Here is a 14,570-nt window from a genome sequence, read left to right on the forward strand (position 1 = left end):
TACCAGCAATAGCGGTGGCACAAACATTTGGGGAAAGTTGGGAAATGACACAGCCAGAGATCCCCCGTCACGTGTTTTCTGAGGTGCCCTGTACTGACTTGCAGTACCCTAGCCAAAATCTATGCATACACCACCACGTGATAAAGTGAATCTGGTGTCATCCCACATCGTCGGTACCCTCACGGGAACTGGCAGCCTCCAGACAGATTGGATCTCTAGTTTAGTAACTAACCTTCAGCACATGGGCAGAAAAATCCCTCGGGCTGTGTCCAGGAATAAAGGCAGTCTGCCCTCTTTCACTAGTTTAGAAAAATAATGCTATTTGTTGGTTGAATTTGATGATTTCTCCTTTGAATGTTAATAGTTCACCAGCTGGTCTGTGCATGGGAAGGGGGAGAAACCATTAAATTAAGGGGGGATGGGAGGGAGGTATTCGTGTATATTCTGACCTTTATGGATTGTTGTCAATATTCCCTGGGTGTTACACACTGAACGTAATGAGAGAGCATTTTGGGTGGATGACTTATTGTACAATAACCAGCTGCACATTTTGTTCCTCACCGCTCCATCCCTTGTCTGTGTTACTCACGGGCACCCAGCTCCCAGTACCACAATCATAATAATTACCTCTTGACTTTTGAAGTCAATCTCCCAAATACTGAAGGTCAATACACCATACGCCTTCTTAACCACTTCAACCTGTGCAGCAACTTTGAGGGGTCCATGGACTGAGACCAGAGGGAGGTTAGCATCTGAAACACATTGTTTCAGTGGGTGGTGAAGGCAGGTGTTATCCCAAACTATCAGGATGAGCCATTGAATTGCCAAGGCATTAAAGGTAACAGACCAAATTCTGATAACTGGGATGAGTAAAGATGGGTATGGATGTTTAATATTGAAAGGCATGGACAGAGTGGATGTGGCAAAGTTGTTTCCCATGATGGGGGAGTCTAGTACGAGAGGGCATGACTTAAGGATTGAAGGGCGCCCATTCAGAACAGAAATGCAAAGAAATATTTTTAGTCAGAGGGTGGTGAATCTATGGAATTTGTTGCCACGGGCAGCAGTGGAGGCCAAGTCATTGGGTGTACTTAAAGCAGAGATTGATAGGTATCTGAGTAGCCAGGACATCAAAGGTTATGGTGAGAAGGCGGGGGAGTGGGACTAAATGGGAGAATGGATCAGCTCATGATAAAATGGTGGAGCAGACCCGATAGGCCAAATGGCCAACTTCTGCTCCTTTGTTTTATGGTCTTATGGTCTACTTAATAGTCAGCACAGTGAGTACAAATACCTGTTTCTGTACTGCATGATTCAACAAGAATTCTGACCACGCGTTCAAATAGAAGGGTGAAGTCAAAATTCTTGGTTTAAGTTTTAAGAGAAGGAAGGAAAAAGTTTTTAAATTATTTTGCATTGATCATATATGAAAATAATTAAATGCAGATTGGAGGTGTATAATTAAAATAAAATATTTTACTTAGAACTATACTGTATACTAGCATTGAACATCATTGATGAAATTACTAAAGACACTTAAGATAAATTAATTATTTTACTTCAATATTGATCTTGATGTTAAAATATTTAATTGGGATGATTAGAAAACTAATCAACTGAAAATTGCAAACATTATTCTTGACATTAATTGTCCAAGAGTTTAAATATGTAGAATGATAATGAACGGGGAATAGAAACAAACATCAAATAACTGGAGTAAGAATGCTCTGGCTCCCCTCAACAACTCTCAATTCCTTGATCCTGATTGCCTCATTTTCACCACAGATGTCCAGTCCCTATGTACTTCTATCCCCCATCAAGAAGACGTTGAAGCTCTCTGCTTCTTTCTCAACAACAGACCTGAACATATCTACTCGGCAGTCACCTTCCTCTGTTTGGCAGATCTAGTCCTCATCCTCAATAATCTTTCTTTCAGATTCTCCCAATTTCCCCATACTCAACAAGACCTGGGTGTCATTATACACCAGTCATTGAAAGTGGGCATGCAGGTATAGCAGGCAGTGAAAAAGGCGAACGGTATGCTGGCATTTATAGCGAGAGGATTCGAGTACAGGAGCAGGGAGGTACTACTGCAGTTGTACAAGGCCTTGGTGAGACCACACCTGGAGTATTGTGTGCAATTTTGGTCCCCTAATCTGAGGAAAGACATCTTTGCCATAGAGGGAGTACAAAGAAGGTTCACCAGATTGATTCCTGGGATGGCAGGTCTTTCATATGAAGAAAGACTGGATGAACTGGGCTTGTACTCGCTGGAATTTAGAAGATTGAGGGGGGGATCCGATTGAAACGTATAAGATCCTAAAGGGATTGGACAGGCTAGATGCGGGAAGATTGTTCCCGATGTTGGGGAGGTCCAGAACGAGGGGTCACAGTTTGAGGATAGAGGGGAAGCCTTTTAGGACCGAGATTAGGAAAAACTTCTTCACACAGAGAGTGGTGAATCTGTGGAATTCTCTGCCACAGCAAACTGTTGAGGCCAGTTCATTGGCTATATTTAAGAGGGAGTTAGATATGGCCCTTGTGGCTACGGGGATCAGGGGGTATGGAGGGACGGCTGGTGCAGGGTTCTGAGTTGGATGTTCAGCCATGATCATAATAAATGGTGGTGCAGGCTCGAAGGGCCGAATGGCCTACTCCTGCACCTATTTTCTATGTTTCTATGTTTCTATATCCCTGGTAATGCTGCTCAGCTTCTTCTGCGCTACATTGATGACAGCATTGGTGCTGCTTCATGTACCCATGCTAAGCTCATTAATTTCATCAATTTGCCTCCAGCTTCCACACTGTCCTTCAATTCACCTGGTCCATTTCTGACACTTCGCACCCTTTCCTTGATCTCTCTGTCTCCATCTCTGGGGAAAAACTGTCAAACAATATCTATTTTTAAACCTACCAATTCCTACGGGTATCTTGACTATACCTTTTTCCACCCTGTCTCCTGTAAAAATGCCATCCCCTTTTGTCAGTTCCTTCATTCCCACCGCAACTGTTCCCAGGATGCAGCTGTTTTTTCCAGGACATCAGAGATATTCTCTTTCTCGAAGGAATGGTGTTTCCTTTCCTTCACCATTGACGTTGCCCTCACCCGCATCTCCTTCATTCCCTGGACATCCAGCTCACCTCATCTTCCCGCCGTCTCAACAAGGATAGTGTTCCTCTTGTAGTTATCTACCATCCCATGAGCCTCTGCATCCAATATATCATTCTCCACAATCTCTACATTCTTCAATGGGACCCTACCACCAAACACATCTTTACCACCCCCCCCAACTCTTTGCTTTTCACAGGGATCATTCCCTCTGTGATTCCCTTGTCCATCCATTCTTCCCCACTAATCCCCATCCTAGCACTTACCCCTTAAAGCAGTACACCAAGGAATTTAGAGTTGCTGACCTCCTCCACCTCTGATCCTCTGATGAGGGCTGGCTGGTTTCCTTTTCCTGAAGTCAATAATCATATCCTTGGTCTTGCTGATATTGAATAAGAGGTTGTTGTTTTTAATGCACTACTTAACCAGATCTTCAACCTCCCTTTTATATTCTGATTTGTCACCACCTTTGATTCAGCCTACAACAGTGGAGTGTCAGCAAACGTGAATAAGGCATTGGAGCTGTGCTTTGCCACACAGCCATAAGTGTAAAGAGAGTGGAACAGGAAAGCACACAGCCTTCTTTAATATTTCAGTAATATTGGAGAAATATTGTAAATATATTGTTTAAGCATTTATTGTTGTTCACATCATTCATTACAGGTTGAATGTAAAAGTATGCGAATGTGATCGACTCATGGATGAAACAAATATCTAACGAGGATGTCATGAACAGAGCAAACACAAAAAGAGAAATAATGTATGAGATCATGAAAAATTAACGTAACTTCATTGGACATGTGATTGGGAAAGAGGAATTAGAATGCACGGTAATTACGGGAAAGATTGAAGGAAAGAAAGCAAGAGGAAGACAAAGACAAATGATGATGGAGACAGCAGCCAGAGAACTGGAAATGAATACCAATGAATTGATCTACTTGACCCGAAACAGGAGTGTGTGGGCCATGGCAGTCAAAGCTCAAACTGGGCATGGCACCTAATGATGATGATGATGATGATCCATTGGACACAAACAAACATAATTAGCAGTGAAGAATGGCACGTGCTGAGTTTTTTTGGTGGTATTGGCTCCTATTACATTGTTTCTTAAACTGTTCAAACTTTCACAGAAAGTTTGTGGAGGATGCAATTTAAACATAGAATGCCCAGAATTTTGCTGATTATGGCAGATGAGACTACCAAAACAATGGGACTATGTGAAACTATGTTCTTGTTGTCTTTATATATGAATAAAATATAAACAAAGAGGTATTGGTTCTGCAAGCATTTTGAATATTTTCAGTATTTTTGCACAGAGATCAGCAATAATCAATGCCTTCATACACAGGGATTTATTTTGCTGTTGGTGTACAAAACTTAATTGTTTTCATTGCTTCCCTGAAGAAAGCAGATTTGCAATCAATGATATTAATATTGCTTGTTCTCTTGGCATTTCTTTTGTTCCCTCTTTTCTTCAAGGATTTGACTTCCCTGCTCCAGTAAAGATTCAGTAGCAGTAATTATCCTACAAAATCTCACTATGTAATCTTCGCTCATGCTTAAGTCTGAACGGCTGACTACTCGACCTTGAAGGAATACTGACATGTCTTGTTTTGATATCCTCAAGTGTGCACATCCAATCGATATTCTTGCAAAAATGACCTGAAGATCCTATAGGCAATTGCAACTCTTCTGCTACCACTGCAATTCAAAGAACAAATCTTTAAGTTCTGAGATGCTGCAGATGGAGAATGCAGCAAATTTCAGAATGCTCTGGTTTGTACATTACAAACTTCCAAAGCAAAACTGAACAAATACAGGGTGGAACTTTTTCTCCTCCATCTCCAAATGCATTCTCATTTCCACTTTATGATCGTACACCTTGTTACACTCATACGATTTACTAATGACTCTAATCAGACATTTTGATGCTTTATCAAAACAAAATAAAAAAGTGAATTGATCTTTCATGGACATGAGACTTTGTTGGATTCTGTAGGCTTTATTTTCACCTCCACTTAATGAAAAGTCTTATAATAACATTTGTTCCCCAAAAATTTTCAAACGGTCTGAACTGTGACCAGATAGAAAAATGCTTTTTCCATCCATGGCCTGTTTCTCATTTTATGAGTGGATGGATGGGCAGGGACTGGTTTGCTGTTGTTGTTTAACTTTAGTTATTGCGTTGTTATTGTTGCTTGTATTGCATTGTGGGCACACTGCATTGGCACCAGAATGTGTGGCAACACTTGCAGGCTGCTCTCAGCACATCCTTGGGCTGTGAATGTTTTTAATGCCAAGGATACATTTCACTGTATGTTGTAAACGTGGTAAATAAATGAATCTGAATCTGAGAAAGAATGTTATATTTGCACTTTTATGGATAATCATTACTTGTAGAAGAGTATCAGTATTATTTTCACCAATATACTCTACTTTCACTATTTAAATTCAACAGGCTGTATTAGTATATTCTTAAACTGTACATTTATATTACTTTTTCTTAATATGGATTACTTAGAATTTGTATTTTAAATCAAGAATTTTAGTAAGATTTTAGCTTCACCTATCATATTGCTTGTTTCATTACGTTTATTTTCAGTTCCATGGTTCCAAGTGAAAAATGTAGATTTTTATCCCTAGTGTTTGTTTATACAGCATTATTATTCTAGCTTCAGGTTATTGGATCTCAGAGGTTAATCAATTCCGATTTAGTCCGCATTCATCTATATGGTATGGCCCCTATTTTACTGCCCGTTAAGCCCCTGCTGTTTAGGGCAGCAAAGAGGGTCTTTTATCTCTGGTGGTGTTCAGGGATTCCTTCACCAAGTCAGTAGCTCAGTTTTTACTACAAGTCCCGGGTGGAGACTCAGGAATACCATCGTACTCAGATGTAGAAGGATTCTTCACTGTTGGTTCCGTAACAGTTTTGTTTTACCAGCCAGGATTGTTAGCCCTGAGCTGAACCCCCCCCCCCCCCTGAACCTGGAGGACTGGTGGACCACTCTTAGTCTGGCCTCTAGGCTTGACCTGTTTGGAATGGGTGACCCTACCAAGAGCCAAAGCATAAAGCCCTGACTCCAGCCAACATCGTGCTCAGGGTCATTGAGGTCCGTAAGCCTCCAAACCCTATGACATGTTTGCGGTCCTGTTGGAGCTACGTGGCATGGAGTTTGTTAAGGATCAGTCAATAATTTTGGAACATAAGTCAACCATTCACAGGGATATCTAACCCCATCCCACTGAAACCTCAATGCTATCTACTCCTCTGAATCCAGTATGTACATTGTTATGACTAAATATTTTATTGTCAATTCCATGCTATTAACTGTGATTTTGTAAACAACAACAAACACGTACAAGCAAACAAAAGCAGCTGACCACGTACCCACACACCTTGGCAGAGGTGCACTCCACACACGACGACCACCTCCGAGGCACGTGATCTGGAATGCTCCTTCAAGGCGGTAACCAGGACTGCAGGAAAATGCTAACGAGTCGCCAATACCAAAGGATGTTCCCAAACGTTTGCCAAATGGTGGGTTGCCAGGGTCCTCACAGGGTTCCAAGTTGTATTCTGGCAATGTAAATAAAGTAAAATAAATTAGATTAGATTATGAGGACACGCAGTCCTCTATTATTGTCATTTAGTAATCTATGCATTAAGAAATGATACAAAATTGTCACCACACAAATGTGTAAGGCATTAAAAATGTTCTCAAGGAAGAGAGTCCTTCATAAATGTAAACATCCATCACTCAGCTGTACTAAATAATAAAAGCAGAAAATACTTCATTTTATTTGGAGAAACAGAACAGAACAGTCCGCTCTATTCCAACGAGATGCACCACCCAGCAATCCACCTTTTTAACACTAGCCTAATCCCAGGACAATTCAGAGCGACAATTAACCTACTAACTGGTAGGCCTTTGGATTGTGGGAGGAAACTGAAGCACCTGGAGAAAACTCAAGCATTCATGGGGAGGGCGTACAAACTCTTTACAGATGGCACTGGAATTGAACTCCAAACTTTAATGCCCCAAGTTGTGTCAGTGTCACGTGACCTGATATGCTGCTGTGGCACGTGGGAAATGTCTTGTTGGGATTGATCTCTGGTAAGAAGTTGATTTACAATTGTAACAGAGTCAAAGAAGGGAAGGGGATACTGGCTAGAGGATACAAATTTTAAAATTCAAACTCTTAATATTTTTAAAATTGCAATCAACTCTCCAGTGATCTGTTTACTTCATATTTGTGTTATCTATTGACAGATTTACTTTATTTCCAACAATGTTCATTTGCCGATTCGAATAGTTTGAATGGTTTGAATTTTTCAGTTTAATTGATGAAAATTCCTTAAAGAGTGCGGATTAGCTCTATTTGTCACATGCACATCAAAGCATACAGAGAAGTAAACTGTTTGTGTCAATGACAAACACCGTCTTGAGGGTTTGCTGGGGGCAGTCTGCAAGTGCTGCCACACTATCACGTAGCACATCCACACCTTACTAACCTTAACCTGTATTGTACATCTTTGGAATGTGCGGGGAAACCAAAGCATCTGGAGGAAACCCACTTGGTTCCAGGCAGACCATGCAAACCCCTTACCGACAGTAATAGGAATTGAATTCCATGGTCGCTGTTAAAACTCATGAAAATGAAGATGTGAGGAGTCTGAAATATGGTTCTATTTTGAATTTGCTTTAAGTGAGGCACGCATGTATCACGTGAAAGCATAATGATGTACGCAATTAACATATTTTTACATATAACTCGTAATCAATTACTTAAATGAACAAGAATACTTAATCAAACAATACATACATATACAGAACAGTCACTCTACTACCTTCCTCAAGGCTTATTTGATAAAATTGTTTCTCTTCATTTGTCAAGCCCTTTGCATTTTCCATGCACTCTCTGCATTAAGAATGTCATGTCCATATTTGACAATGTTCGTGGAGACAACCATACTTTTTCAAAGGATGGCCTGGTCAATGACAGGACAACTCTGACTTCATAGATGATGATAAATGGTAATATCTTAACACAACTATGATCAGATATGTTATCATGAACAATTTTAACCTGGCTACAATTCACCGAGGACAAAACCTAGTGCATTTTTTGACTGAAGGTCGTGAGTTCGAGCTCCAGCCAAGGCAGCATGATGTGTCCTTGAGCAAGGCACTTAATCACTCAGTGCTCTGCGACGACACTGGTGTATGGGTCCTAATGCCCTTCCCTTGGACAACATCGTTGTCGTGGAGAGGGAGACTTGCAGCATAGGCAACTGCCGGTCTTCCATACAACCTTGCCCAGGCCTACGCCCTGGAGAGTGAAGACTTTCCAGGTGCAGATCCACGGTCTTGCAAGACTAAAGGATGCCTTATTATTATTTTTGACTGGGCCTTTCATTAAAAGTTAAAAATCTCAAGTTGTGCCAAATACAAAATACACCTAAAGCAATTAAAATTTAAAAAAAAGACTGGAAAATTGAAGCCCTAGCCTTGCCAATTTTCTTACCTGAAAATGTAATGTTAAATCCTTCATATGATATTGAGAAGTCTGAAATGAAGCGTAGCTGAGCCTTAAAGTTCCCATACAGGCCAGCATTAATTGGCGCAAGCAGTTCTGAGCCCGTCAACCGAGCTAGCGGATGAGTAAAGCTACCATTTTCTGTGATTAGGAAATAGTCATGATGATCTTCCAGATGAAATGTGTGAAAGGTGAACTGAACACCTGGAAGTAACACAATGACTGGTTAAAATCACAGTCAGCCAGGAATCATTGCACTATCCAAAGATAAGGTCAAAGCAAAATTTATTATCAAAGCATATATATATATTACCATGTACTTCCTTGACATACATTTTCTTGAAGGCATTTACAATAGAAATACAATACAATGGAATTTACTTTTTAAAAAAGTTATACATTAACCAATAACCAATTTCCCCCGGGATCAATAAAGTATGGCTATGATTATGACTATGACATTAACCAGACTTTTCCCCTTCTTTTCCAGTCCTGGTGAAAAGTTTTGGTCCTAAACATTGACAGTTTACTCTTTTCCATAGATGCTGCCTGGCCTGCTGATTTCTCCAGCATTTAGTGTGTGTGTTACTATACATAAGTAAAGACTGACAAATAACCAATGTGAAGCGAGGTTGACTCTTCACAGGAAGATTATTCTTCATTGCAACAAACTCTACTGCCTAAATGCTTTGGATTAACAAAATAGATAATGAAAGAATCAATTATAGCTAGTATAGAACGTATTTGCAGTGGAAAATTGTAGAAAATACCATGCTTTTTAAAACCATGAGGAATGAATAGTTTATGTAAATATGTGCCATATGCATGCTGGATTAGCTCTCACTGTGTGTCTGTTGACACTAATGAATTCATGGACATTATGCTAGTGCACGTTTGGGGAAACAGTCCTACCTGTTCAGTGCCTTCCAGCTTTTATCTCCTACATGCATGACTTCTTTGCTAACAATACTGAACATCAAGCATGTAATCCAAAAGTATAAATTTAGTGATTGGAGAGATGAAGCAGAAAAAGCAATAGCAGCAGGATTCTGCGCAGCAGTCAAAAATGTAATAATGTCACAGTAACAGTGCACTCTGGAGTAATCCTGCGGAATGTACTCACTCCTCTTTATTCTACACTTAGTGGCCACTTTATTACATATACTTTTACACCTGCTCTTTAATGCAAATATCTAAGCTGCCAATCATGTGGCAGCAACTCAATGCATAAAGGCATGCAGAGATGCGCAAAAAGTTCACCTGTTGTTCAGACCAAACATCTGAATGGGGAATAAATGTAATGTGAGTGACTTTGACCGTGGAATGATTGTTGGTGCCAGACAGGGTGGTTTGAGTGTCTCGGAAACTGCTGACCTACTGGGATTTTTACGCACGACACTCTCTGGAGCAGGGGCTGCCAATCTGGGGTCCACGGGTACCTTGCTTAATTGCATTTGTCCATGGCATAAAAAAAGTTTGGAAGCCCTTCTCAAGAGTTCACAGAGAACCATGTGGAAAAACAAACAAAAACATCCAGTGAGTAGCATTTCTATGGGCAAAAATGGCTTGTTAATGAGAGAAGAATGGACAGACTGGTTCAAGCTGACAGGACGGTGACAATAACTCAAATAACTACACATTACAACAATGGCGCCCAGAAGAGCATCTCTGAAGGCATAACATGTCGAACCTAGAAGTGGATGGGCTTGAGCAGCGGAATACCATGAACATACACTCAATGGTCCCTTTATTAGGTACCACCCAATAAACTCATTGAAAAATGTGTATATTGCCTGATACGTGACTACTTTCGATCTAATGTGGAATTTTCAGAAGGTGTTGGATTACCCAACACTTTGATGAGTGTAAATCTGGCAAAATGCAAAAAAAGCCATCTTTATCTTCTATATCTACAAATATATAATTTGAAGATGAATATTAATCATTATGTATGCATTTAACTTGTTCTTTATATTGATAGATGGTAACCATACTGCTATAAATAACTGAGTTGTCTTGAAGGACCAAGCGCATTACTCCAGCTCCATATTTATATGCCCCTACTAATGATGGTATGGTGCAATTTACCATGTGTACCTGGTGTAAGTATCCCTGAACTTCATCTTGACTAATTTTATATTATTTCAGGGTATAAAAAATCTATTTTAGTAATGGAAATTTTTCACAGGATGAAAGTTTAGAAGTCTAAACCCAATGAAACACAACACTGAAAAAATAACAAAGAATAGCAACAATACAGGAAGAAAATTTGAATTGTCTGTAACTTTTAAATCCACCACCCAAAAACAAGCATCAGAAACATGCATTCCATTTGGCATCAGGTACAGATGTATCCACTTGGGTTTCTTCTCTCTTGGTCTACCCTCCATCTGGTTCCACCTGCTTTCATCTCTCTCTTGTCTGGTTCCATTTATCTGTTCTATGTATCTACCTGTCTCCACCTGCCTGATTTTGTATTCTTATCTACTTGCATCTGTCACCCACCAGTCTCAGAACCAGCCCCTCTCCCCCAATTAGCTCCATATGTCCTTCATCCCCCACCTCACCTGGTTCCAACTATCATCCACCAGTCTTGAAACCAGCTCCTCTCCCCCAATTAGCTCCATGTGCACTTCATCCCCCACCTCACCTGGTCCCACCTAACACCTGCCAGCCCTCATGTCACCCTTCCCTCTCACTTCTTCTAGCTGTCACCTTCATGTCTATTAAACCAATAGTTTTCTCCCATTATTCTTGCGTGTGTGGCTTTTTCTTTTTTTTTAACTTTATTTTTATTGTTTTGCCAATAACAGAATAAAAATAAACAGACAGACAGGGTCATCATAGGTGAAGTAAAATCCATATCTTATAATAGAAAAAATGAATAGCAAAATGGGTTACATTGCTGTATCAAAGTTAACCAAACTCTTATGTCCATAATTGTCCTTCAAAGTCTCAGGGGACCTTAAGATCCATAACTCTTAAAGTCCATTCTGCAGGTTCCCTCATAGGATACGCTGTCATCTTATATAAGCCATTCAAGTCATGATGAAGCTATGCATGTCCTTGCTCAGACTACAAGTGAATCTATCCTTCCGTCTAATGTAAACAGATTTACTTCAAAGATGAGTGTTAGTTCTGGATAGTGGAACTGTTGTAACTACTCTGGCAGGGTAATCATCTGCTACAAGTAAAGAATCAGAATCAGGTTTATTATCATGACCAAACACTTGAAATTTGTTGTTTTATGGCAGCAGTACGGTGTAAGACATAAAATTGCATTTAGCTACAATCAATAAATAGTGTAAAAGAGGAATATGTTCATGGGTTCATGGACTATTCAGAAATCTGATGGTGGAAGGGAAGAAGCTGTACCTAAAACATTGAGTGTAGGTCTTCTGGCTCCTGTATCTCCTCCCTGATGAAAGTTAGCAGAAGCGGGCATGTCTTGGCTGGCGAGGGTACGTAATGAAAGATCCCACCTTTTGACCATGTCCTCGATGGTGGGGAGGGTTATGCCTATGATGGAGCTGACTGAGTTCTTAATCAGAATGTGTGTCTTCCTTATACGGTGGTCTTGCGATATTTTAGCAGAAATAATACCATATCACCAAGCAACAATTTCGAGTTAACTTCTAGCTATGATGGGGAAAATCTTCCAGTTCTTGCTTCTGTCCCAAGTCAACATCCTCTATTACCCTTCCCCACACAATTAATTACATTGGATAGAGACAATTAATTCATGAAAATTCCTCAGTCTCTCAAATAAATCCATCGTGATGGGGATTGGATTAATGTCACACATTTGGATCAATTGCCCTGCATCTTTTTAAGACAACTGCAATTATTAATAACAGTTTGCTCATGATTACAAAACAGACAACATAAAACTGGTCAAAAATTATGGGGTACAATCAGGCAAATTTTAGTGAGAAAAGAAGAAGTAAAAATTCAAATAAATATTATGCATTACCTTTACCATGGGAGACCTCCACAGTCCAGGTACAGTTCAATGAATTTGGATAAAAATCAGGATAACCAGGTGATAAAATTGTTCCTGTGGGTCCTCGAATAGTTCCACCGCATAGTGCTATAAAGAGAAACCAAAAGTGATTGTAAGTGGAAAAAGTGTTTTTAGTATTTGTAATAGGTTGCAGGGAAAAGATAGTTATAAACAAAAAGCATCCAAAAAAAGGGTTAACACCATCATAGCCTTGAATTAATTAAATCAACATGTGGTTCACGCAGAATCACAAACGAGAAAATCTGCAGACGCTGGAGATCCAAAGCAACACACATAAAGTGCAGGAGGAACTGAACAGGCCAGGCAGCATATATGGAAAAGAGTAAATAGTAAATGCTTCAGGCCAAGACACTTCATCAGGGCCCGAAACGACAACTGTTCACTCTTATCATTGGATGCTGTCTGGCCTGCTGAGTACCTCCAGTGTTTTGTGTGTGTGTTGCACGCAGAATCAGAAATAGGTTTATTGTCACCGACATACATCATGAATTTGGTTGTTGTACAGTGCAATACATAAAATACACTATAAATTATAATATATATATATATATATGAATAAATAGTGTAAAAATAATGAAATAGTGTTTACATTTACATGTTTTATAGTCTTCCATGGAAAATCTGTCTCAATCAGTTAAAATGGTGAGTACAAATCTTAACTTCCCATGTAATTTTTCTTCATCAAAAAAGATGTAATGTGAGCTGTCCACTCACACCTTCCTAATAACTGATTCTGCACAGAAATCATCCCCAGAAAATTGCTCCAGTAATTACTGTAAATGGTACCACTCTAGCCCTATCAGCCTGATGTGTCTTCAGAACTCCTCAGAATATAGAACATACAAAAAGGAAAATCCAAAACTATTCTTTGATTTGGACTCTTAAAATTTTTCTGTAATGATAGGCAGTGAAATGGGAGGGCAGTAGGCCAGTAATATCTGCCATCAAGGACACACAGTATATGCAGAAAAATGCTGGAAAAAGGTAAGAAATATCATAAAAGATTCCACCCATCTTGCTTGTCCCACTCCCATAAGGAAGGAGACTATGTAGCATCCATGCCAGGACCACCAGAAACAAAAAGAGTTACTTTTGCCATGCAGTAAGACCGATCAACAGCTCCACCCACTAACCAATCCCACCACCACTGCTGTCAGTATCATCTTATGTACAGACACTCCTGTACCTAGTTTTACTTTATGTACATACAATCTATGAATACGAGATATCTTATGTATATATAGTTGTTGTGTTTTTTTAATTGTAGTGTTCTTTATCTTATCTTTTTTTTCGTGCTGCATTGGATCTGGAGTAACAAATATTTTGTTCTGCTTTACAGTTGTGTACTGGAAATGACATTAAACAATCTTGAACTTTGATTAACAACACACACAAAATGGTGGGGGAACTCAGCAGGCCAGGCAGCATCTATGGAAAAGAGTACAGTGGATGTTTCGGGCCAAGACCCTTCAGTAAGACTGATCCTGAGCACTAGGCTTAATGATCAAAGAGGAAGTGCAGAAAAGCTTCTAGATCTTGTTCCGTTTTGATCAGTGATATTAAATATTGACCTTTGTGGCTCTGAACAAACTTTTGATACGTATTTGTTCACAGGAAATTTTCAAGTTACTTTTATAATTAAGTTCCTTTCACCACACTTCAAACAGTGGATTTTGGAACCCAACAATTTACTGCAAGAAAAAGAATGCTTCCTCTTAATCTTCACCAACATTTAAAAAACTGGCATCCATTGGTTAAAATGTAATTGCAAATCAAATTTCCCTAAATATTCTAAACCACACTCCTCATAATTTGAAACACATCTATTAAACAATTTCTCTGTTTTCCAGCTTTCAGAAGAGCACTCAGCTTGACCAGTTTCTGTATGGCTCTCCGCCT

General features: G+C 39.6%; 1 protein-coding gene across 1 annotated transcript in view; it reads right to left on the bottom strand.

Annotated features, from left to right (window-relative positions):
• The window catches only part of csmd3b (CUB and Sushi multiple domains 3b), a 2,345,756-nt gene that overhangs the window by 511,116 nt on the left and 1,820,070 nt on the right, over nucleotides 1-14,570 (bottom strand). Inside the window, exons 19-21 of the mRNA XM_063066157.1 lie at nucleotides 12,621-12,737; nucleotides 8,636-8,851; nucleotides 6,498-6,686 (exon numbers count right to left, since the gene is read on the bottom strand). Coding sequence (XP_062922227.1) covers nucleotides 6,498-6,686; nucleotides 8,636-8,851; nucleotides 12,621-12,737 — 522 coding nt within the window. The remainder of the gene's footprint in view (nucleotides 1-6,497; nucleotides 6,687-8,635; nucleotides 8,852-12,620; nucleotides 12,738-14,570) is intronic.

Source organism: Mobula hypostoma, chromosome 1 (assembly GCF_963921235.1).
Source record: "Mobula hypostoma chromosome 1, sMobHyp1.1, whole genome shotgun sequence".
NCBI lineage: Eukaryota > Metazoa > Chordata > Chondrichthyes > Myliobatiformes > Myliobatidae > Mobula > Mobula hypostoma.